The 25,355-nt window shown below is 38.7% G+C and overlaps 1 protein-coding gene and 2 pseudogenes across 1 annotated transcript; all 3 read right to left on the reverse strand.

The window, feature by feature from the left end:
• Positions 1–167: 167 nt before the first annotated feature.
• On the reverse strand, positions 168–5,606 carry LOC117624694 (cleavage and polyadenylation specificity factor subunit CG7185). Its single transcript, XM_034356100.1, has 3 exons — positions 5,415–5,606; positions 2,868–5,294; positions 168–738 (listed from the first exon to the last, which is right to left on the reverse strand). Exon 2 carries the CDS (start codon positions 5,246–5,248, stop codon positions 3,092–3,094), a length of 2,157 nt encoding a protein of 718 aa, XP_034211991.1. The 5' UTR covers positions 5,249–5,294; positions 5,415–5,606; the 3' UTR covers positions 168–738; positions 2,868–3,091.
• Positions 5,607–8,958: 3,352 nt separating this feature from the next.
• LOC117625507 lies at positions 8,959–10,777 on the reverse strand (annotated as a pseudogene).
• A 2,652-nt stretch (positions 10,778–13,429) lies between these two features.
• LOC117625508 lies at positions 13,430–14,270 on the reverse strand (annotated as a pseudogene).
• Between the last annotated feature and the right edge of the window lie 11,085 nt (positions 14,271–25,355).

A 25,355-nucleotide genomic window follows, 5' to 3' on the forward strand; every position in this document is an offset into this window, starting at 1 on the left:
AATTACCATGTCTGTAAGCATGCGAAATGATATTTGCAAGAAAATCCCACCATAAGCAGAAGAAGAGCATTCAGAATAATCATTTAGCAGAGCCAACAACTAAGCTCTTGGGACTTGTGAAAGAGAGAAATAAGATGAACTTTGAAGATAAGGGAGAGGCCATTATGAAAATGAATCCATTCAACAAAGAATTCACTATGTACAAGATATCATACACCAGCTCTTCCCTATGTACATGATAAGCTACTATACAATTTCTGGGTCTAAATAATTGCTTTAAAAGAATGGTTAATTTTCTACATCCTCACAAAAATTTGGCACAATCAGCATGGAGGGAAAGATGATACAACTACCCAAAACAAAACAAAAGAAGAAATGGGGGAAAGATGATACAACTAGCCAATCAGAACAAGGCACATTAACAACATCCTCTGCTAAATCCTATTACAACAGTCAAATATCAGGTTCCAGAACAATCTACCACATTCCAGACTTCAGCAATTTCAAGCCATAACATGATCCACAAATCTATTTTGATCTAGTGCTATAATTAACTCAAACATAAAGGCAAAAGAAAGCTAAAACCAAAAGCAAGAGTTCGGCTTCTAAATCCAGCTAGATAAAGGGAAACGCCATGCATTGTCTCTTCAATGTAGAAGTTGGAGGTCCTCTTCATCTCCAAAGCAACTCTGGGTTGTACTTCACAGCTTCAATTCTCACGATAGAGTGTCCTTCAATCTATTAGACAGTGAAACAGGTGACAGATCTAGAATAAGCATAAGCATCAGGAAACAATAAAATACTCTACGACATCACGACACAGCAGTATATTTAAGTTATAAAGGGTTAAATGATAAAAAGAAGAATGCAGTACAGGGTAACAGACACAGACACAGACACAGACACAGACACAGACACAGACACGAAAGTCAGTAAAAAGCAACCACGTCCTCAAAATCCAAGGATGGATCCCACACAGTTGGATCATAGTAGCAAGAAGAACTACTAGGTTCTATTCTATGTATTGGTCGACCATAGATATGAACGACAGGTTTTCACCATAATTTACAAGTAGGGAAATCGATAGAAGGTAATTAGGGTTTCAGCTTTGCAAAGACTAGTCTGTTAATCCAAATCAAGTTGCTTCTACTCTATTTGTCCTCCTGAGAAGACATTTGAACCGGTCAACCATTTCACAGCAACAAATTGCACTGACAATATAAATGGCAGGTTTCCAAATCTCCAAGACTGGGTAAGATGACTGCTGGAGCCGTCTAGAATACCTTAAGGGAACATTGCACTTGCTGAAGGAAAAGCAATATAGAATAGCACAGCAATCCTAGGCAAGGCCAACCAAGTTTTCTCTTGTTACTAAAAACTATTTTAAAGCAATAGAACACTGTCCACGTAAGTTTAAAGGTCATTGTTTTATTTTCAATTTAGATCACTGACATATCCAAATAAGTTTAGCAGCCTTCAATTTTGGAAAGTCATCGAGGGGAGGAGGGCAGTTAATCAATGAAGCACATAGCCATCCCTGATTCTAAGACACATATGTACCATACTTCAGTGCTCAAAGTTGAAACAACAATTTACCAAACCAAGACTTTCTTTCAATTTTTATTCTTTCTTTTTATGAGTCAAAGTCATCAGTGATTACCCATCTCTTCAACTCATACTATAATATATATATATATATATATTAAGAGAAACTATATATTAAAAAGGTGGATAAGGCATCCAGAGCCCAACAGAACAACGAAGAACAAAAAAGAAAACACCAAGGAACACAAGAGAGAAAAAGAAAAAAGAAACAATAAAAAAGGAGGACCAAATTCTCATTTCACCGCTGCCACCAAATCCAACAAAATAACGGTAGGAGAATAATCCAAAAAATCAGATACTATAATATATTTTGAATACGGCAGGATCATTAACATGAAAACTAGATATACTGAAAAATAACGGAAAATTGCAATTCAAAATCATAACTTTTATAATGTTAAAGTTATAAAGTTTATTTTTTATATTTTTTTATAAAAACTAGATTAGATATAAACCATGGACACCTATATATTTAAGGTACTGTTCTCTAGCAAGACAAAGCCTTTAATAAAGTGGAACCACGTTTAAATGCATAGTCCTGAGTGATAGTCTTAACACAGGCGGTACCAAATTGTATACATATACAAATTCACACATTTCAATTGTGGTCATCGTCACTTATCACATTGACTTCACAGTGTGTGGATGACATCGTGGAAAACTGCACATCACTTATCACATTGACTTCACAGTGAGGTCAACACAATAAGGAATTGAGGGGTCGTCAAGCATCTGTTCCATACAAACAAATGTACTGTGTATATGTACACACTAGTGGTAAGGGTAGTAGGTGTAAAGAGGAAAAGGATTCGAAAAAGCACAAAAATTCATGTTACAATATGTCATGAATGCTTGAAAACTTGGTGTAGAGCTGTATCATTTAGACTCTAATCATACACGAATTGTAATACATCAAGTTCAGCCCAAATGACAAACATAGCATAAAAATTGAAATCAACACTTAAAATCCCTGGTAACCAAAACTATCATACCACAGATCTACAAAAAAGGCAAAGTTAAAAAACTGATCAACAACAGTAAGAGGTATGGAGAGGTCAGGACAAGGGCATGAAAACCTCCCAAAACAAATAAACTTAGAACCAATGACTGTACAAACAATGCACAAGAACATAACCGGTATACAAAAGTGGTGATGTATGATAAAAGCATAAAACAAGTATGGCATATCCCAGACAGACAAACGAACATTTATCAAACTTAAAAGCACAGATGAAAATTAAACTGAATTTTAATAGGCTTACCTTTTTCCACATGAGAATTGAACTCTGCTCCTGCAAGACAGAAGCAAACAAAAAATCTAGGCAATGACATGAGAGCAGCCATTGGATGAATCAAGGACCCAAAAACAACACTTGAAAGAGAGTCCACATAAGCATGGCGAACCAAAAGCCACCAAAAGTTTCTTTTACTCTATTCCATTTCTTTCTCAATGGAAAGTCATCAAAAGCAAGAAGCTGCAGAGCAGTTACTCGGAAGTAAGCCGCCGTCTCTTCCCATAATCAGCATCCCTTGATCTTGACCGACGGTTATCCTCTTGAGATACACGTGCCTTACTGTGAGTCCTCGATGACCTTCCCCGTTCCCATTCATCCTCATGTTCCGGTTCACGGTCTCTGTACTTATGATGATCAGTATATTTGTCTCGGTCTTCCCTGTACCTATCACGGTCCCGTTCTCGTTCCCGATCTCTATCACGATCACGATCTCGAGAACGTTCTCGGCCCCTATCACGCTCTCTGTCCCGTTCTCGACTAGCATCACCATCATCACGATACCTTCTTTCTGACCAGTCATGGTCATGAGCCACATCTTTCTCTCTAGGCACATCTCTGTCATATCCCTGATCCCTATCATCCCGATACCTTCTATCAGAAGATCCAGACCAGTCCCTCTCCGAACCTCTATCTTTCTCCTTTGTGGCATTTGGCCACCCACCTCCTCTATCATGACTAACCTCACCATATTGATGGTCAGAAGCAGCTTCTTCACCATAACTAGACTCCCCAGCTCTCCCACCACCATGCTCTTCACCAGCCCATCCACCCATATTAGGATCAGACCACATTCCCATATTAGGCCCATCAACACCTGATGTTGGCATCATTCCCATTCCATTCATGGGCATCCCTCTGCTGAAAAATGCAGGATTCACATGAGGGGCTACTCCAGGCAGCCCAACACCCCCCACAGGTGGGAATGAAGACAAAATTCCAGAGAAAGGAGGCGTGGGAGCACCAGGAAAGCCTCCATAACTCCCCATTCTCCCCATTGGTGCACCAAAAGCTGGATCAAAACCCTGACCCATCATTTGCTGAGGGTGCAACAAAGGAGGGGTTGCACCAATACCTTGCCCAAACCCATTTCCACCATTCCCCATTATACCTCTGCCACCCATCCCACCACCTCTATTCCTCATTTGACCAACCGGTCCTCTATTTCCCATACCCTGAGCATTACCCCTCCCCCAATTACCTCTCCCGTAACCTCTATTGTTATCTCCACCTTGATAATTTCCCCCAGTCGCAATGTTACTCCCACCAGTTTTATTCCCAGCATCATTAGGGCCCCTCCTCCCACCAGTTTGAGGTACTGCAGTTTGGGCTACCTGCTGGTTCCTATTTACTTGTGCCTCCCCCATTCTCTTAACACTATATGGTGATGCGAAAGCAACAACACATGGCCGCCCATTAAACACATGCCCATGCATCCCATCCTTGCAGGCTGTAGCAGCAACAGGATCAAAAAACTCAACCTGGCAGTATCCTTTTGACTTCCCACTTGCTTTCTCATCAAAAAACTTCACTTCCTTCACTGGTCCATACTTACATAACTCTGCCTCCAGCTCTGCATCTGTAGTCCACCAATGCAAATCACCCACAAATAATATCGTCCCACCTCCACCACCCCCACCACCACCAAATCCTCCTCCCGGACCACTATTCCCACCAATCCCATTAACATTCCCACCTCCAACACCACCAGCTTGCCTCAACATGCCCTCATTTCCCACATTCCCAACAACAGCAGCAGCAGCAGCAGCATGTAATTGTTGCTGTTGCTGTTGAGGCTGTGGTTGATGTTGATGTTGTTGTTGCAATTGTGGCGGCGGCTGCTGAGCAACAATCCCTTGAACCCCAGCACCACTATTATTCCCACTTTGCTGCTCAAACTCTTTCAATTTGCCTGATGCTTGCCCTAATTCAACCCTAATCCCACCTCCTCCCCCAATGGGCCCCAAACCAACACTCCCTTTCACACCCACCTCGTTCCCTCTAAACCCTAGATTCTGGTTATTATTATTGTTATTATACCCAGAACCGCTAACCCCTCCGTCACCCCCTCCAGTACCCTCACCGCTACCGCCCCCAACACCCGGTATGGGAACACCGCGAGGTTCCGGAGCCACAACATCCGGCGACTCAATCTTTTTCTCCTCCACCACTTCATTTCTAAACCCTAATTCCTCGTTCTTTCTCATAGACTGATAAAACCCCTCGCCGACATTGACATCGTTGTAAAGGTCCTCATAATCATCGTCCTCTTCGGCCAAAAAACCGTCGTCGGCCACTGCCGAGATCGCCTCGTTACGGTGGAACTGATCGGCTCCGTCACCTTCATCCATTCTTCTCCGTTTTCTTCTCGGTCTTTGAAGGCCTAGGGTTTTCTATCTATCGTTCGAGTGAGCAGTGAAAGTGTGTTCAGAAATCGAAAGGAAGCATTTTTATGATGCCAATGAAAGGAAAGACTGAAAAGAAAATGAAATAAAAGATTGGGGTTGGAGATCTTACCAGGCAAAAGAGTCCAGTGTGTTGTTGAAAGTTCGAGAAAGAAAACCCTAATCTGGGATTTCTGGAAACTTATGAGAGAGAGACCGGACAGGTGAATTTTCTGGTGAATCTATCTTAATTCCAAAGTGCATTCCATATCTCGCTAACTTGCGCCGTTGCGCGTAATGCTCAAGGATCTTTAAAAAAATAAATTAAAAAAGAAAAGAAATAACTTGCGTAATGCTTACTGTGGCTTTGTAAGGCTTGGTTACGGTCTCGGTTTCGATACTCATGACTTAACCAAATTTCCATTTGAGTTAGTTAGCTTTGATTATTATTTCCATGCCAAATTTCTAGTTCTTTTTATTCTTTCCAAATCCCAAATTAGTGGGTTGAAACACTAATCTCCACTAGGGGTGGGCACTCAAACCGGCAAACCGGAAATCCGAGCCGAACCACACCGAACCAAACCGGAAAAAAACCGAGTTGACCAAAAAGTCAAAAACCGGTCAAAAATCGAACCGGACCGGTTTGGACCGGATTCGGATCCGGTTCCATGTCTTCAAAAACCGAACCGGGCCGAACCGAACCGGTGAAACTAAAAAAATATATAATTTCAATATATATTTATATTTAATGCTATATTTTTAATTTCACTAAAAAAAACCTAATATTTATCCAAGTTCAATGTCAAAATATCTATCTTTTCTCACTTTAATATTTATTAATTATATGAAATTGAATAATTTGTTAATTTTCAAGTAAAAAAATAATATTTCAGTTGAGAATTGTATTACAAAACAATTTAAAAAATAATTTTTATAATCCGGTTCAAAACCGAACCGGAACCGGAACCGGACCGAAACCGGTTCAAACCGAACCGGACGGTTTTTGAATTTTTTTAATTAAAACCGAACCGAACCAAACCGCATGAATAGTATCGGATCGGTTCTAATTTGAGGCAAAAACCGGTCCAAACCGAACCGTGCCCACCCCTAATCTTCACTACAGTTTTTTTTTATATTTCTATTTTAACTTAAATCTAGCTTAATGAAAACCTAATAATATTGCAGTGGTAGGTTACAATTATATAATATATGAGTTTTGGTACCCGCTCTAGTGCGGTTAAATTTTGTGTGTTTTCAGATCTGCGATTCCATTTTCGTTTCCGTCGTATTAGAGGCTACCTTCCACTGTGGTTTCTAGTTCTTGTTTTTAATCAATTGTTGCTATTTCTACTTTGGGTGCACCTTCTTTGATTATGGAGGAAGGATCGTCAAGGGTTTTCTTTAAAAATCACTGTTTAACGAAACAAGTTCGAGTTGGAGATTATTGTGCCCCTGAGTGCAACATGGATGATCAACCCAATCCCTTTCTGATGGAGCATTCAATGTCTGAATCTGAACAAGGTCTTGCGCCGAATTCAACTTTTGGAGTTGAAAGTTTTCATGACAAATTGATGAACAAGGTCAATTTGGGAAAAACGTGGGAATTGATATATGTTCTCTTGATGCTAATTACGATGATTTAAATGATGCTGAAGATGTTCAAATTTCTCATGGAGAATGTGGGCCAAGTATTCAATTCTCTGATCGGGCTATGGATCGTTTATGTAAGCCTTGGAGAATGCTCTGACTGTTAAATTGTTAGGTAAATCTCATACCTATAATTATCTCCATGCTAGATTACAACATAAATGGAATTTGAAAGGGGTGTGGAAGTTGGTAGATCTAGTTAATGACTACTAAGTAGTGAAATTTGATCTTGAAGAGGATCTAAGCTGTATACTGACTGGTGGTCCTTGGATTATCGCAGGACAATATTTGGCAATACAGAAATAACGACTTGGTTTTTGCTCAACCACTGCTCATATTACTCGTGTGGCAGCGTGGCTCAGGGTCTCGGCTATTCAACATGAGTGCTTTGATGTTTGATCTTTGAAGCGAATTGGTAGCTTGCTGGGCAAATTGTTAAAAATTATTCGCTGACCACTGCATATAATCGTGGTAAGTTTGCTAGGTTGTGTGTTGAGTTAGACCTCTGGAGGCTTTTGTACAAATCAATCAAAATTGGTACAACATTGAGTATGAAGGTTTGCCTGATATTTGCTACCATTATGGAAGATACGGGCATAAACGAGAAAATTGTGAGTTGAGAGTTAAGGTGCCTACTAATATGAACATAGAGAGTAGGCTTCGTCAATAGGCCGGGAGGGGCAAGCCTGGCCCAAATTTAATGGGTTTGGGTTGAGTTGAGTCGGGCTTAAAATAATAAAAGAGAATTAGCGGGTTGAGTTGGGCTGGACTTTATTCAATATTTTAGAACTCGAGCCCGGTCCATGGGCCGGCCTAAATGGGCTTTGACGAGCCCGGGCCTAAAAAGCCCAATTGGGGGCAGGCCAAATAGGCTTAATTAAAAAAAAAAAAAAAAAAAGGAACATAGATGAAAATTCAAATTCATTCCATTCTTGTTAAAGTCTGAAAGGTTACAACAAACCACAAATCTTCTTTTCAACTCCCAAGCTGTGCAAAATCAAATTAGATTTACAGTGGTTGCCAAAATGATAACTTTGTCAATTCACTCATAATCTCATCAAAAGGATAACTTCAATTAAATGGCTACCAAACCATCAAAGCATGATAATAAAAGTCCCAAGTTTGATACCGATACTACAATAAAAATATGAGCCTTGCAAAATAAAAGGTAGTCCTATTACATAACATTTCTACATTCAAATTCAATGGTCTCATTTTATGATTCACTACTAATGTTAACTTCATTGTCTGCCATCCAATTTGGTCTTGATGCCTTAATGTTCATTAATTCTTCAGCTGAGTTGCTCATCTTCTGCAGCATCTTTCTTTCTTGAATCTGCCAAGGCCCAATTTTATTTGGACTCAAACTGGCCCTCTTCTCGGATACAACTCTACTACTTGCACTAAAACATGATTCCAATGCTATAGTAGAAACTAGAATAGTTAGCAAATCACGAGCCATAAGGGAAACAATAGGATATAGTGATTGATAGCTTTTCCACTAACCTAGAAGATTAAATTGATTATCATCAACAACCTCTATTGTTGGTAAATTAAGATAAAATTGTAACTCATAAGTGTTGGTGGAGGAAGAAGAAGAAGAAGAGGAAGATAGCTTAGCCCTTATCAAGCTTTGCATAGAACTTCTCATAAGAGGGATATATATAGAACCAGGAGTTTGGCTCAAGATGTTAGAAGTTACAATGACATTTTGACATAGGGATGGCAACAGGTCAAATCGGGGGTGGGTATGCCATTCCCATCCCCATCCCCATTAAGGATTTTTCCCCCATCCCCGCATTCATAGCCGCAATATTCTAACCGGCAATTCCCCATTCTCGCCTTCATTAAGGAACGGGTCCCCTTACCAGCCCCATTACTAATGAAAAACCAAAAAAAAAAAAATTACTTTTTTGAACGAGAAAAAGACACTATAAGCGCAAACATATGTATCAATTCAATTGTTATTAACAAAAAATCTAGACTATGTAAAAAAATTAATCCAGATCAAAATTACATGTGTAAAAAAATTAATACATATCAAAGACATATTCATCATTATAGAGATAGTCATCACACATCCCAATAGCACAAAGTGATGTTTTCAACTTCTTCAGTGTAAGATCCCTTAAATCTAGCAATCGCAAAAGACTCAACTGCCCTATTTCTTCAGGCAGCTGTTTAACCTGAAATTGTTTAAATCCAACACTTTAAGATTTTTCATATGTTCAAAGAATTTGCAGGGGATCTCAGTGAGTCATCATACTCCACAAGAAGAACACTTTTACCGCATTCAAGAGCTTTAGGAAGCATAGGGATATTGCAATAAGAAGGGAAAGAGATCAAAGAGCAATTTTTAATGAAATCGTTATTTGGCCATTCTTTCAACTCATCTCCATATCTATTGATAAGATGCGTTGATCTCTAAATGCAATTGAGATCGAAACATCACATACAAGGTCATGCATTCTAACACACGTATTGTCATAATCATCTAGCAACATACAAGAATCTTTAAGTTTTTCAACGAGTGAATGCAATGCATTTCGTGCTTCGTCCAATGTATTGACGTTTTAAAACAAACCCAAACCCATGGTATATTTCAACAAGTTTCAAGAAAAATATAGTTTATCCTGGTAATTCCACAAAACAAGAAGAGTGGTTTAAGCTCCTCATCATGCAATTGATAGTAACTCCACTCTAGAGTTGAGTGTACTTTCCCTGTCAATCTTTCTTTGTCAAACCTTTTTAGGCATCTCAAAGCATCTTTCCATGCATGTAAAGTACTTTTGTTTCTCAAAGTGCTTGCATCTATGACAATGAAAACTAGTAAACCTCCACATTTTTGGGCTATTTGGGTCGCTACTGCACTTATAATGGGATCTTTAACAACAATACCTTCCATCTTCTCAAATAAACTCCAAGTTTCTTCTTCATCTAAAACATGAAGCCCAAACTCTTTTTGCATACGCATCTCAGAGGATAATATCTCTCGACTTCTAGATGTCAACAATGTTTTGCATACAACAAGGAGAAGTCTCAAAGCCTGCAAATCAATTATGTCCCAAACATCATCTAAGATTACAAGAATCTCTGTATCTTTTAACCTATCACATAGAATCTACGCTCTTCCTGCTACAGTATGATTTTCAAGAACATCAATGGCTAACTTCTCAGCAATTTCTTTTTGAATTCTTTCTAGGTCTGAATTATGTTTCACATCTAGTACTATAACCACATCATCAAATAACTCCTCTTTTGTGGCTTGCCTAAAAACTTATTTGACGAGTGTCGTCTTCCCCACACCCCCAATCCCATACACCCCAATCATGTTGGTATTAGGATTTCTTAGTTCCTCCACACAGTTGAAGTCCTTGATTCAAAGGCTTGATACCCTTTGGTGGGTATGCTCCATATCTCTTGTAAGGGTGCATTGTATGAAAATATGGGGAATACTATATTTGCATGGAGTTGAAGAACAACATGCACCAATTTTCTCTATTTCTTGCTTAGCTGATAACGCGAATCAGATTAGGACACAACCCATGGAGACAGTGTCTTTGCTTGGCTTTCATCTTTCAAGAATTTGTTTGCCTCTCCAGTAATCTGATATACTCTTGTCAACTATTTCTCAACATCAATATCCACAGTTTTACCTTTTATTTTAACTTCATTAATTGTATGTCGAATTCTTGCTTTGGCAACACCTAAGTTGTCCACCTGACTCTCTAGATTTTGAAGGTTGCTTTTGTGGTGAACTAGATAACCCATTTGGCCACCAACTGGTTCAATTGTGTACTCAACAATATTCCCAGCAATCCCAGAAACAATGGCAGTAAGATAATCCATGCTTCTTTTGGATGAATCCAGGGTATCCCCAACACGTAGGCGAGGACTAATCCCTCGAGTCGGGTCGGACCCTATTTGGGGGGCAAGCTCTCCCAACGATGGCTACTTCGTTCACAAGGCTCAAACTCGAGACCTTACTTAAGAAGAACAAGCTCCTTACCACTTGAACCACCAAGCATTGGTTTCAATCCATGCTTCTTTTAGTTTACTATTTATCTGCTTCTTTTTTTCTTGTTTTTAACTTTTGTTTTTGGTGCTATTATAAATCTGTTAAATATTAAACAAAAAAAGAAGCTACAGGTGTATTTTAAATAAAGCCTCTGTCTCCTCCTGGCTATTTTTCTAAACTTTATTGCCTCAATTTGTATTGGTGCAAACCATGCTCGATGATATTTCTATGTTAACATATGATTTGTTGTTTTTGCTATGTTAACATGTGATTTGTTGTTATTGACAATGAAAGGGCAACCTAGAGGTGCTAGAGCAAGAGGCGGCATGATGGGAAAATGAGCTGTGAGGGAAAGAGGAGCTATAACTGTTAATGGAGGTGTTGATACTGCTAGTGCCAATGCAAGTGGAACGATTGGTGTTAGGGACAGAGGTGTTGTGAGAGGCAAATGTGTTGTGAGTGAACAACAACAAACTCAGGCCACACCAAAGTTTAATGTAAGTACTTGGATTAAACCTTGATGTTTTGGATCAATAATTGCATTATTGTGGTATCTTTTAAAGACTTAAGGGAGCTATGCTTGCAATAGGTGAGAAGAGGAGCCCATGTCTCCCAAGTCATAGGAAGACCAATCTATTTGCTGGTTCACAACCTGCTCAAGGTTCAAGTTCCCAACATGTGAAAGGTTCAAGTTCACAAGCTCTTTCACAACTCGCCAAAGTTCACAAGCTCCTCAAGGTTCAAGTTCACAACTTCAAACAATGGTAACTTCTCCAAAATGGCCTAGGTTCAAATCTCCATCAAAACGAATAAGGCCATGGAGAATTTAGTCAGAGATTTGAAGTGAATGGTTGAAGAGTTGTGATGTTTATTTGGGTTTTGTGGATCATTTTGATTTGCAACTCTTTAAGGGGTACATTTTAAACTGATTTTGTACAAGCTAATATGCAAAGCTTTAGTGATGAAGACGTATTTTTGAATTGAATTTGGACAAGCTTTGATGGCAAAGCTATATGTTGTGGATGTGTATGTTTAAGGGATTTTGGACAAGATTGTTTAAGGGATGTGTCTGTGTATTTTGAAGTGCTATTAATGTAATGTATTGTGAATTCAACTGTTGTATTTTGAAATACTTTGAAGTGCAGTTCATATATTTGGTGTGACAGTTACTATTTCAATTGTAAAAATGAGAGCTTGCATTTTCATTCACCAAAACAACTTATACATTGATTACATTGGTCACAACACTCAAAATGAAGCCAATTATACACCCTTTCTTACCCTTCCAAAAAGCCAATCACCCATCCCTTTTATTAACCATTATAAATGGTCAATCACCCATCCCTTTCTAACCATTACAAATTGCCAATCACCCATCCTTTTCTAACCATTACAAAACCCAAACACCCATCCCTTTCTAACCATTACAAAATGCCAATTACCTATCCCTTTCTAACCCTTATAAAATGGCAAGCACCCATCCCTTTATAACCCTTACAAAAAGCCAACTACCCATCCCTTTCTACAGCTGCCCATTGATGCATTTATCTTCATTCAAAATCAACAACATAATAACCCCAAACATGCACAACGACACCTAAAACCATGGGTTTTTCAGCTTTGAATTCCCTTTTTCTTTTTTTTTTTCTTTTTTCCATGCTTCCAACTTGTTAATTCTCCTTAGCAATCCTGGAATTATTTGCTTAGATCTATTGCACATAATAGGGTCACCCCACTTTAACATTTGACAACGATTCTGCAAAGACAGTGTTTTAAAACTTAGAAACGCAATACTGCAAATTTGAAACCCAAAGTTCAAAATTCAACTCACTCGCGCACAAACATAAAATCTTCGTCCCGGATGTGAAGAAGTCCAAGAAGTCTGAATTTTTGCAACCTTTACATAGTAGCAGACTCGTGATGGCAACATCCATGAATTGCCGTATTTGAACTCCGAACTCCCTCTGTGTGACCCGTCAACGATGCTAGGTAAGTTCATCCTCATCTCTCTCTCTCTCTCTCTCTCTCTCTCTCTCTCTCTCTCTCTCTCTCTCTCTCCAGATGGATGGAAATCGCTAGAAACAAATGGAGGACCAACCTTGGTGGGCAAAATGAGAAGTGAGGTTCCTGGGTAATTCAATCCACGAGGAATGACAAAAATAAACCTCAAAAGAGAGTCAATGTGAGTCAAATGGATAGATTAATGGATGAAATGTGGGACTTTTGACGGTGGGGGGAACATTGACAATAAAATTTGATTCGAGCCCTTAATTCACTAAAAAAACGTCATAGGGTAAATTGATAGTTATGTACAATTTCAAGGGGTCATTCTGCAGTTTACCCAACTAATAATATGAGTACTAAACTAACATCAATATACTAGTAATACATAATTGAAATTCACCCTATTTACTTATATTACAACACACATCAACAATATGAGATTGAAAAGACCAAAACCATGAGATTTCTTGGTTAAGAGGCTAAAGCTCATTTACAACCTTACAAAACTCTTTTAGATTCTGGATAAACCTATCAATATAACCGCTCATAAACCCTGGCTCTGATAGTTTCCTTCTCCATTTCTCAAGGTTCTTCTTCAAAGAAACACCCAACTCATTTTCCTTATCCATCATAGTTGTAATGGTTTTGCTCAAGCTCTCCTTTGAAAACCATCCATTTTCTTCTCTCTCTACCTCTATAGCAACCTTGAGCTCTTTCACCAGTATCATGGTGTTCATGATTTGGTCACACAAGTTTGGAACCAACACAATCTACTTGTCACTCAACAAAGACTCCTACATGGATCCAAACCCACAATGGCTCACAAAGCACCCAACTAATGGGTAGCTCAAAATGGCTGTTTGTTGCACCCAACCCCAAAACACCACCTCTCTCCCTTTCACCCTCTCTTCAAACCCACCTGGAAATGCCTCTTCAATTGTAGCACAAGCCATAGGTGGTTTGAAAACTACAAAAAAAGGTCAACCCAGTTAGCTTAAACCCCAGCACAAGCTCTTGGAATTGGTCATTCTCAAGGATCAATTGACTCCCTAATGCATAAAACACCACCGTCCCTGCTTCCTCAAACCCACCAAGCCACTTAGCCCACATGTCTTCTAAAGGTGGGCTATTCTTGTTAGAGTCTTCCAACCCATAAACTGGTCCAGTTAAAAGCATAGGCCTTTTGTGATGTGCGCTCAGGTAATCGTAGAAATGACCTTTGATTTCTCTGCATGTTCTTATGTAAAACACGTCACTTTCTGTGATGCATTTGTGAACCTTTGGTAAAGTGTAAGCCCACCTAATCCAAATGGCTTCCATAACACTAACATGGAGCGAATTTCACAACCAGGAAGCAGCACCACATTTTGTGATTGGTATCCATGAGGTAGGTCGCGTAGTTGTTCCTCGATAATAATACCAGTAAGGCTAGGGCTGTAATTTTCGCTAGCACAACAGAGAACGCATGCACAGCTGCAGCCATAGTGATGTAGTAAATAGATTTGATCCCAACCCCAAGTTTCCTTGTGAATTCTGGTACCCAATGAACAAAGTAGTAGAAAATCATGTAATCTTATGGTCGAGGATGCTGGCTTTTAGAATTGCTTGGATTTGGCCACGGTTTTGATCCACGGCAACATAGAACAAATGGTTCAAAGCTGTTGGGACCTCAAGGGCAAACTCAACTCCCTCATGGAGGCCTTCAACATGAAGGACAATGATGAGACAATGTGATTAGGTTTGGGTGGAAATTGAGATGTTGTAGCTGAATTTGAGCTTTTTTGGGCGTCAAGAAAGAGATTCTATGGCCTTTAACAGCCAACTCATTAGAGAGATGGAGGAAAGGAATCACGTGTCCCATTAAAAAGAATGGGAACATGGCTATATGAAAATTATTTGAGCTCTCAACTTCTATTCTAACTCTCTCAGCCTCTTCTTGTAGTCTCTCTTGCTATGATGGGAGGGAAAAGCTGCTGGTGATTGGTGATGGCTGGACAAAACCTACATTGGGATTTCGTAAACTCATTTGTGATGGTGCTTGGAGTGCCAATCGTATGGTTGGAGCAGGGGGTTGGGTGTTGAAGGATGACTCTGGGTGCTTTCATCTAGCTGGCAGGGTTGGTGGGTAGCGGTGTCTGAATGCTCTTGGAGCTGAAGCTGAGGCAGTTAGAGCGAGCTTGGAAGACGAAATTGATTACAGTGTGCAACAGATAGTAATTGAATTAGATTTTAAGTTGTTCGTGGATGCGTTGCAAAGCCATGCTAGTATTAATGTGATCTTAGATGGCATAGTGCACGACATCTGGGTGTAAAGGCAACAACTAGACTATATGGTATTTTCTTATGTGCCTAGAAGGTGTAATAAAATAGCTCATGCGATTGTGGTGTTTGCCTCTAGACTTTCTAGTTCCTGTGTGTGGGAGACATTGCCTCCCTTATGGTTATAGTTTAATTACAACTTTAGGTGAGGCCTAGTGTGGAGCAAATATTTTCGTTTCCAATTACAAGACGCCACGTGGATAAGATGAATATTCCCTAGGTTAATTAATTGAGCCCATTTATTTGGTCAATTAATTAATAGTAAAAATTGGGATAATATCTTAATTATGGGATATTATCATTATTGAATAAGATCATACCACCAATTTAGATATTATCCTAATAAGGAGATATTATCATCATCAAATTAGGAGATTTGATCCCAATCAAATCCCTAATGAACTCAAGGTATCAAGGTACTTCTTTGCAAAACCCTAGCCTCCGAGGCTCCTATAAAATACATGGTTTCGTTCATCATTCAAGATATTTCTAAACGTAATTCTAAAACCCGAGAAAATACTCAAACCTCTCTATCTCTCTCTCTTCCTAATTGTCGGCGACGCCAACGCCGCCACCGGCCACACCACTATCCTCGCTCCATATTTTATATACACAGCTCCTGCCACCCCACACAATACTCCGGTCGCTCAGTTCACACTATATATACATCTCCGTACCATTTTTTAGCTATTGTTTCTCCTAGATTCAATCGAAATAACTTTGGCATCGAAGGGTCTTTGGCCAACACCCCCTGGGTGTGGTTTATTTACTCCGGTCCTTTATAGAGGAACTGAGGAAGAGAGTGAAGGAAGATCAAAGGTTGAAGGATCCCTAAGTGAATATTTTGCAGCGAGGATTTTTGCACAAACACTTAAGGCATCAAAGGTTTTTTTTTTTTTTTTTTTGGACAAAGATTTGCAAGACTTATTCTTTTGCATGAGGGAAAGTATAATAAGTGATGTGGTGAGAGGTGGTATATAGAGTGGACAAGAGGCAAAGATAGTTAATATTATCTAGAGAGAGAAAAATGGTTGTTTGGGGGAGGAGAAAAAGATAGGGGAAGAGGCCCAAAAAAATATTTTAAATCTTCGAGATCTTTGATACGGAAGTGGTTGAGGAGGAATGTTGTGAGACGTTCCATTTCTTGAAGATTATTTCCTGTGAGGAGTATGTCATTAACATAGATAAGGACTGTCGTAAATGAAGTACTTTGAGCCTTGGTGAAAAGGGAATAATCAGCTTTTGATTGATGATAACAAACTTTTTAAATAGTATCTAAAAAAGTGGAGAACCAGTTTATGGATGCCTGTTTGAGTCCATAAAGAGATTTGTTGAGCCGACATACAATGTTCTCCCCCTGTCGGCGAAGACTAGGTGGAGGCTTCATGTACACCTCTTCATGCAAATCACCGTGAAGGAAGGTGTTTAGGACGTCTAATTGGTGAATGAACGAATTGCGGGCAGCGGCCACAGTAAACATACAAAGGAGAGTAGTGAGTTTGGCAATATGGGAGAAGGTCTCAAGATAATCAACACCTTCAACCTGAGTGTATCCCTTAGCAACAAGACGAGCTTTGTAAAGCTCAATGGTGCCATCAGACTTGTATTTGATTTTGTAAACCCATTTGCATTTGATCAATTTATGACTAGCAGTGAGTGGAACCATACTCCATGTATTATTGTGCTTCAAGGCCTTTAATTATGCATTCATGGCTTGTTGCCAATTTGGATCAATGATAGCCTAAGTATATGACGAGGTGTTGTGTGACCTGTAATGTTAGCTAGAAAAACACAAGGGATAAAAGATAATCGGGAGTAAGAAAAAAAATTTGAGAGAGGAAATCGAATACCTGATGCAAAACGATACGCCGAGGCAAAGTGATTGATTTGGTTAGACATGTGGTAGCATTGATGCCAAGTCGGAGGTTACTTATGACGAAGAGACTATCGTGAAGGAATGCTGAGTTATGTGGGAGGATTTGACTCGGGGGTTAATAAAGGAGAATCTGGAGGTGTGAGGTCAGTTGAAAAAGGAAGTGAAGGCGAGTCAGAGGGTGCAGAAGAAGTGGGTTGAGTGGACAGGGGTCTGGTAGGGTTGGTGGGGCTATCTGGAGTTATTAGTGAGTGCATAGGAGAAGCGAGCTTGAATATGTCAGCTATTGGGGCATTCGGAGGTGAAAGCTGGGCGTGCTGGGGCTAGAAGGATGGGGTGTCGATGGAAAAAGGGTCTGATTGGGGTCTGCTGTCAGCTAAGTCAGGAATAAATGGGGGCAAAACAAAAGTTGGATCGGATGAGGTAGAAATATGAGAAAAAGAAAAGGTAGTTTCGCAAAATTTTACATCACGACTGACAAAAAATTTGAGTTTCCATACAACAATTCGAAGGGTGATTTAGTGGATAACAGTGGTGGTAGGAGTCAATTAATGCTGCATTTGATTTGATACATTGCGATATTTGGGGTCCTCACAAAGTTCCCACACATACAGGGGTGTGTTTCTTTCTCACTATTGTGGATGATTTTACTATATGCACATGAATTTTTCTGATATTTTTTTGATGCAACATAAATTTGAAACTCAGCACCATTTAAAATCTTTTGTTGCTTTTGTTCATACTCAATTTCATGCGAACATTAAAGCCATCCGGGTAGACAATAGATCTGAATTTCTATCTATGAGGGATTTTTTTTCAAACTAATGGCATTGAGTATCAACGCACTTGTGTCTACACTCCACAACAAAATGGGGTTGTTGAACGCAAACATCACCATATTCTCACTGTAGCACATGCATTATGTTTCCAATCCCATTTACCCCTTACTTTCAAGTCTTGTTTGTTTGAGAAACTAGTTTAAGATGAGAAAGTGACGGATGACCAAGTCGCATATGCCATAAATTTGAGGGATGAGAAACTTGATAGGAGACAAACGTCTTTTGCAATGGAGACATGTAATAGAGACCACCACACTGTTTACCCATACCAATCATCTTCCTCGTAGCCAAGTCCTGGCAGACACAGAAAGTGAGAAACAAAATGGCACAACAATTTAGGGAGTCAGTGACTTTGCTAGCAGAAAGTGGGAAACCCATATAGTGCATTTTGTTGAGTGGCTGGGAAATTAGAGAACTGGTTTTGGGTTGGATATTGGGCTGTTTGTTGGTTCAAATTATGAGAATTGGAATGCTGGGCTGTGACATTGAAGCTTGGTGGCTGGCTGTAGATGATTCTGCTGCATTAGCAGAAGAAAAAAAAAGCACGCGCATTGGCAGCAGGGAATGAAGAACGCTGATTTCCTTCTTGAGACCCACGGTGCCGCTGTGGTTTCTGACTTTGTTGACTGCCTTGGGTTCCTGTGTTGAGAACCCATGTCCCATTCTTAAATTTGAATCTTTCCTTAGTATGACCGTTCCTCTTACAATATGTGCAATGGAAATTTAAGGTCTAACAATTTTCAATTGTATGTCGTCCTCTGTCGTAGTGTTCACAGTGCTTATTAGATGAATCATTTGAAAAAAAATTTGGTCGACTATGTATTGCAACAGCAATGGAGAAGTTCTCAGTTGATTCCGACGTCATTTGTCATTGTGTTTCATCTTGAATGACGAGTGAGTAAGCTTGATGGACATTAGGCAACGATGTCATCATGACAATGTTGCTACGAACACCATTGTAGGTGTCGTTAAGACCCATGAGAAATTGCATCATACGATCTTCTTCTGTTTGTTTATTGTGTGTTGTTATCTGGTTGCAAGTCCGAAGCGTTCGATGTGTCTCTAATTCATCCCAAAGGCCTTTGAGTTTTGTGAAATAGGCCGAGACTGTGATGGTTCCTTGTGAGAGAGAGGCGATCGACTTATTAATCTGATAGATTGTTGGTGCATTCTTTTGTGAGAATCGGTCCTTGAAATTTTCCCATACTTGATGAGCGGTTTTTGGCGAGGACAACCTCTTTGGCTAGATTGGGTTCCATGAAGTGAGCAAGCCATGATAATATCATACTGTTGCATTGATTCCAGAAGCATATTTTGTCAGGTTTTCTGTTTCTGAGGGCGGCTTGATGAATCCATTTACAAGGCCAATTTTGTTCTTGGCTGTGAGGGCATGAATCATGGATTTACTCTAAGATGGATATTTGGTGCCGTTCAATTTTGTTGGAACGAGCATATGACCTGGGTGGTCTAAAGAATGAACATAGTATGGATTTGATGTATCCATACCAGAATTGTTGTTGCTATTGCTCGAATGTTTGGAATTGGATTTCTTGTTTTCTGATAGTGTTTGTTCTTCGTCTGACATGGTGGTTGCAGGTTTGTTGTAGGGTTTTGAAAAGGTTGGGGAATCAGGCACCAAGACAGCGCTATGATACCATCATAAAAGTAGACAATAGTTGATTGGTGCTGGATGAATTTCAATAATTGCAATCGTCAATAGTACAAGGCATATATACATGTCCTACAATCAATCAAACTCTATGTCTAATGCTTAGAAGCCGTGATCCACCTTTGGTGGAATTTGATCTACACTAACTTAGGAAAGTAAATATATTACAATAAATTACAAGAATAATATTTCTTAATATCTTCCTTATTATTTTGAAGTTGAAGAATGAGTAAGAGACTTGAATTGTGGGAAGGTTGTATATAGTGGAGAGAGAAACGAGGATATAATTTGACATTCAATTTTAAAATAGAATTTCAAAGTTTTGCAACTTATGCTCTTTCACCAAAACCATTGCCCAAACAAGAAGCATTGAAGTGGTGTGAAATCTTGTATTTAAATAATAATAATAATAAAAAAATATATTTTCTATGTGTAACTAGTATTTCTAGTTTGATATTTATTACAATAGTTATATGTTTTTGTTAAAGGGGTCTTTTATTATAGGCGTACATGTGATGATGCTATGATAATATGATGATCTTGAGAGCGTTGAGTATCTTTGTGTTACTTTTCACAATTCAAAAATATTTTTGTTTCACATTGGATGAAGATGACACATATGATGATAATCTCCACTAAGGTCTAACTTATTCTGACTTCTAGAAATAGCATGACATGGCAAAAGTTCTAAGGTTGGATTATGATAAAGGAACTTAAAAAAGACAATATCTTTAGCTTCTCTAAATGGAATGTTGGATATTTTCATCCCATTTCTCACCTTCAAAGCTTGAAGGCCTTGTAACATCGACTTGACAATATATGGTTTGATGTTGCCCTCTCAAATTCATCAAATCTGTTGAAGGCATCTTTCAAATTGAAAAATTGGCTTTTTAATTCTCCCTTTAGAAATAAAGGAAAGTTTTAGTTCATAACATTTAGTTATATCAATTGTTTGTTAATAGTTCTATAAATGTTTTTGTTTTCAGACCTGCCACCTTGTATATATTGAATGTTGAGATGCATTGAGAGTAGTTCAAATCTGATGCATTGAGGAAGAAATACAAAACATTAGTCACATAAATTTGTTAAGCATGATTCTCCAGTACTCCTCATTGTTATTAGTGTAGTGGCTTCAGTGTTTAAAAATTTCCAAAGTTTGAATATTTGTTAAGGATACTTTTTTCCCTACTGTATTTACATGCTTTTTTTCGCTATTGTATTTACATGCTTTTTTTCCTTATTGTATATGTTTCTCAAAGTTTATATGCAGTATACGATACATATGTTGTTAACATGTGATTTAGCACGACCCTTATAGGGTATATGGACAATCACATGTTACACAGATTTGGCGTGGTTCACCCATAAATAAGGCTACATCCGCTATAGAACTTGGTATTTTATTATGGAATGAGTATTACAATATATGTAGAGACTAGAGAGGCTTGAGAACCTGAATCTAGGAGAGAGGAGAGCCTATTGGAGCTCTCCTGATATGCCTATGGAGATGAGAAATGGGTATGTCTTCCTTTGCTGGGAGTAGGGGTCATCATTAGGTCTACGAGCCCATGGGCCGATGAGGGCTAGCCCTGACCATCTAGAAAAAGCCCAGCCGGCTAGTTACGGGCCATGGGTCAGCACAATCCCTTGTTGATTGGGCCGGGCTTGGGCTTAGGTATCTAAAGCCCGGCCCAGCCCATAGACCCGGTTCGTTTGAGTTCAAGAAAGCACGAACCATGCCCGCTAATAAAAGCCCGACCCACGGGCTCACATACATATAAATAAATAAATAAATAAATAAATATATATATATATATATATAAACCCAAGTTAAATGAAAGATTTAGAAAATCATTATCTATTATCATTGTAAGAACTAAAAAAAAATGAAGTATGTGATAAAATATGATTTTATTAATATGGCGGTTGTATAACTCTATCTTCATATTTATGGATTTAAAAAAAACAGAGAATTATGAAGTTATGAATTTTTTTTTTTTTAAAAAAAAAAAAAAAAGGAGACATAAACATATACACAAATGTAAATAAAGAACTATGAAAGAAAGGGAAACATAAAAACACACCAAAACATAGAGAAAAAAATAAAATAAAGAATTGACAAAAAAAATCAATATAAAAAAGACAAAATAAAGTAGACCAATTTCAACCCCGCCTGACCCAATGGGCTTTTTCAAGCCCAGCCCATAGGCCTAGCTTGGGCTTTGAATTTTCTAAAAAAGCTCGGCCAGGCTCGGCCCAAGTCCATTAAATTTGGGTGGGGCTAGCCTGGCATGGCCCATTAACAAGGCCTAGCTGGGAGGTGGTCTCTTCCATTAGATAGATGTTGGATACATTTGTCTCAAGAGAAGGACATTGCATCTATTCTTGTCTACACGCCTTTAGTAATATCTATAGGCCCACTCCATCATGGCAACGGAGACTTAAAATCGATGGAAGAACTCAAAAGAAGCTACCTAAAAACGTTCCTGCATAAGGTCGACGTACACTTGGAGGTCTACATGAAGAAGATAAAAGATCAAGAAGAAAAGCTGCGCGCTTTCTATGTTGATCACATTGAGTTTAGTAGCGATGACTTCGTACAAATCATGATGGTTGATGTCGCCTTTGTGATAGAGATTTTGTTGAAGTTATGTGGCCACCGTTTCAAAATATTTGGAGTGGAAGACCACGATAGCATCTCCAGTAAGTCCTAAATAATAAATTTTATTATGCCAGACGTGCTCAAGTTGGAAAATCAAGTACCATTTTGCATCCTTGAGAATCTTCTTGAACTATATAGAACTGTAGCCGCTGCCAATAGTAACAGTACTTATGTCATTCCTTCGATGATGGACCTCTCCTTTGAGTTCATTAATATGACATTTGGTTCGACGAGCATCATACAGAATGTGGGGATGCTAGGTTCTTCAAGTTTGAAACACATATTATCTCCCCAAGGACTCACATATTATTAATATAGGAGGGGAAGTCAAAGCTGTAAGTGCACCGAGCATCATCGAACTACAGATGGATAGAGTGAAAATTGTGCGGGGATCAAGCACAAGCTTATCTGCCATACGACTCGTGGACAAAATTATAGAAATTCCAAGATTACTGATTCACAACGGTAGTGAGCTTTTGTTTAGAAATATTGTTGCCTTTGAGCAATGTCATGGCTGCTTTTTTTACGTAAACAGTTATCTTTCCATCTTGGATGATTTTGTGAATATATCGATGGATGTGGAGTTGCTTGTTAAGAAAGGAATTTTTATAAATACGCTAAGAGACCACAATGAGGTGTCTACTCTAATTAACGACCTTGACAAAGGGGTTGTCATCTCATACTTTTATTTTGGAAGTGTTTGTGAGGAGTTGGACCGCTATTTGAAAAGCCCATGGAACAAATGGAAATCCACTTTGAAGACACATTTTTTTAATTCGCCTTGGGCAAAAAAGGAGATGATAACATTCATTATCATTTTGATGTTGACTATCATCCAAACAATCTACTCAATCATTAAATAGTAAGTTTAAATAATAATATCCATAAATATTATTAACTTAATATTTCCAATTGAATTTGCATGCAGGAAAGATTATGGAATTGGAGCTAACCCTTCATCCATCCAATGGAAATGGGTCCCTAGGCAAGCTAATAAAGCAGCTCATGATCAATCTAAAATGAGGCCTTCATGTAGAGGTCATCATTTGGCCTGTGAGTTTATGGGATGATAGGGGCCTGTCTGGCCCATCGATAAAAAGCTTGACCTTGTTTGTTGTGGGCTATGGGTCGGCCCGGACCATTGTTCAATTGGTTGGGCTTAGACTTAGGCTTGGATTTTTAAAGCCTAGCCAGTTTGAGCCCATAAAGGGCCTGCTAGACCAAAAAAGCCTGGCCCGCAGGCCCACATATATGACTACTATTGCAAACTCAAGCCCAATACCTCTCTGTTTTTGTTTCGTTGTTAGAGAGACAATACCTGCTGCAAACCAAAGCCTAACTCTTTGGTTTTTTTTTAACCTTTCAAATCAATATAAAAGGGATTACAAGTTAGAATCTCTTTGGTTTAAACCTAGTCGCATTGCAATTAGTTCGCTATCTTCCTTCCACATTAATCACTCTCTACAATAAGTCCACGTAGCCCTTCTAGGGTCTTTTCTTCTCATGCTTCCTTGATGAGAAGGGTAGGAAGAGACACAAGAGAAAGGTATGATAATGTTTTCGATGATTCGAAGTTTGCGATTGAAGCCTGGCCCACGAGCTCACATACATATAAATAAACTCTAAACCATAAAAGCCCGGGCCACAGGCTCACATGCATATAAATAAATAAATAAATAAATAAATATATATATATATATATATATATATATATATATACCCAAGATAAATGAAAGATGGAGAAAAGCATTATCTATTATCATTGTAAGAACTACAAAAAAATGAAGTGTGGGATAAAATATGATTTTATTAATATGGCGATTGTATAACTATACCTTCATATTTATGGAAAGAAAAATAAAAGAGAACTATATGTAGCTATGAACAAAGAAAAAATGGAGACATAAACATATACACAAATGTAAATAGAGAATTGTGAAAGAAAGGGAAACATAGAAACACAGTAAAATATAGAAAAATAATAATAAAGAATTGACAAAAAATCCATATTTAAAAAAAAAAGACAAAATAAAGTAGACCTATTTCAGCCCAAGCTTTGGCTTTGAATTTTCTAAAAAAGCCCTACTTAACCAGGTCCAAGCCTAATAAACTTGGGCAGGGATAGCACCGCCTGGCCCATTGACAAGGCCTACCTTGGAGATGGTCTCTTCCCTTTGTAGTGAAAGGTGAGGCAAGTTGCCTTGCCTCCATGCTAGGCATGGGGAACCATTTTGAAGGGGGGAGCATGTGCAACTAGCTAGGAGAAGGCATGCACTTGCCCTCTTTATACTTGTGGCCTATGGGGGATCAACATGAGTGGTCTACTTGTTTGGGCATGTGAGGCCAGCTGGTGTTGACTAGTTATGGTATTAACATATGCTATTCAAATTTTCTGTACGATTAATAATCAACAAAGTTTTCTGTACACATGTCCCATAATCTCCTTAAGTTTATGCTTTCTCCATATATTATGTGTTGGGACGTTAAAAGTAAGGGTCATTATTAGGCCCGCGAGCCCATGGGCTGATGAGGGCCCGCTCAGCCCATTGAGAAAAAGCCCATTCCGGTCCGTTATGGGCCATAGGCCAAGCCAACTCGGCCCGTTATTGAGTGGGCCAGGCTTGGACTTGAGTGTCTAAAGCTCGGCCAGGCCCGTTTGAGGCCAAGAAAGCCCGACTCGGCCCGCCATAAAGCCCTGGTCTGCGGGCTCACACACACACACACACACATATATATATATAACCAAGTTAAATGAAAGACAGAGAAAATCATTATCTATTATCATTGTAAGAACTAAAAAATATGAAGTAGGGGATAAAATATGACTTTATTAATATGGCGATTGTATAACTATATTTTCATATTTATGGAAAAAAAAAAATGAACTATGAAGTTATAAACAAAGAAAAAAATGGAGACATAAACATATAGACAAATGTAAATATAGAACTATGAAAAAAAAAGAAGACAAACATAGAAACATGGAAAAACATAGAAAAAAATAAAGAATTGACAAAAAAAAAAGACAAAAAAAAAAAGGGGC

This window comes from Prunus dulcis, chromosome 4 (genome assembly GCF_902201215.1).
Source record: "Prunus dulcis chromosome 4, ALMONDv2, whole genome shotgun sequence".
Lineage (NCBI taxonomy): Eukaryota > Viridiplantae > Streptophyta > Magnoliopsida > Rosales > Rosaceae > Prunus > Prunus dulcis.

What these genes read in the sequence shown, in the direction of transcription:
- LOC117624694 (XM_034356100.1), bottom strand. Translation starts at nt 5,248, where the DNA reads ATGGATGAAGGTGACGGAGCCGATCAGTTCCACCGTAACGAGGCGATC.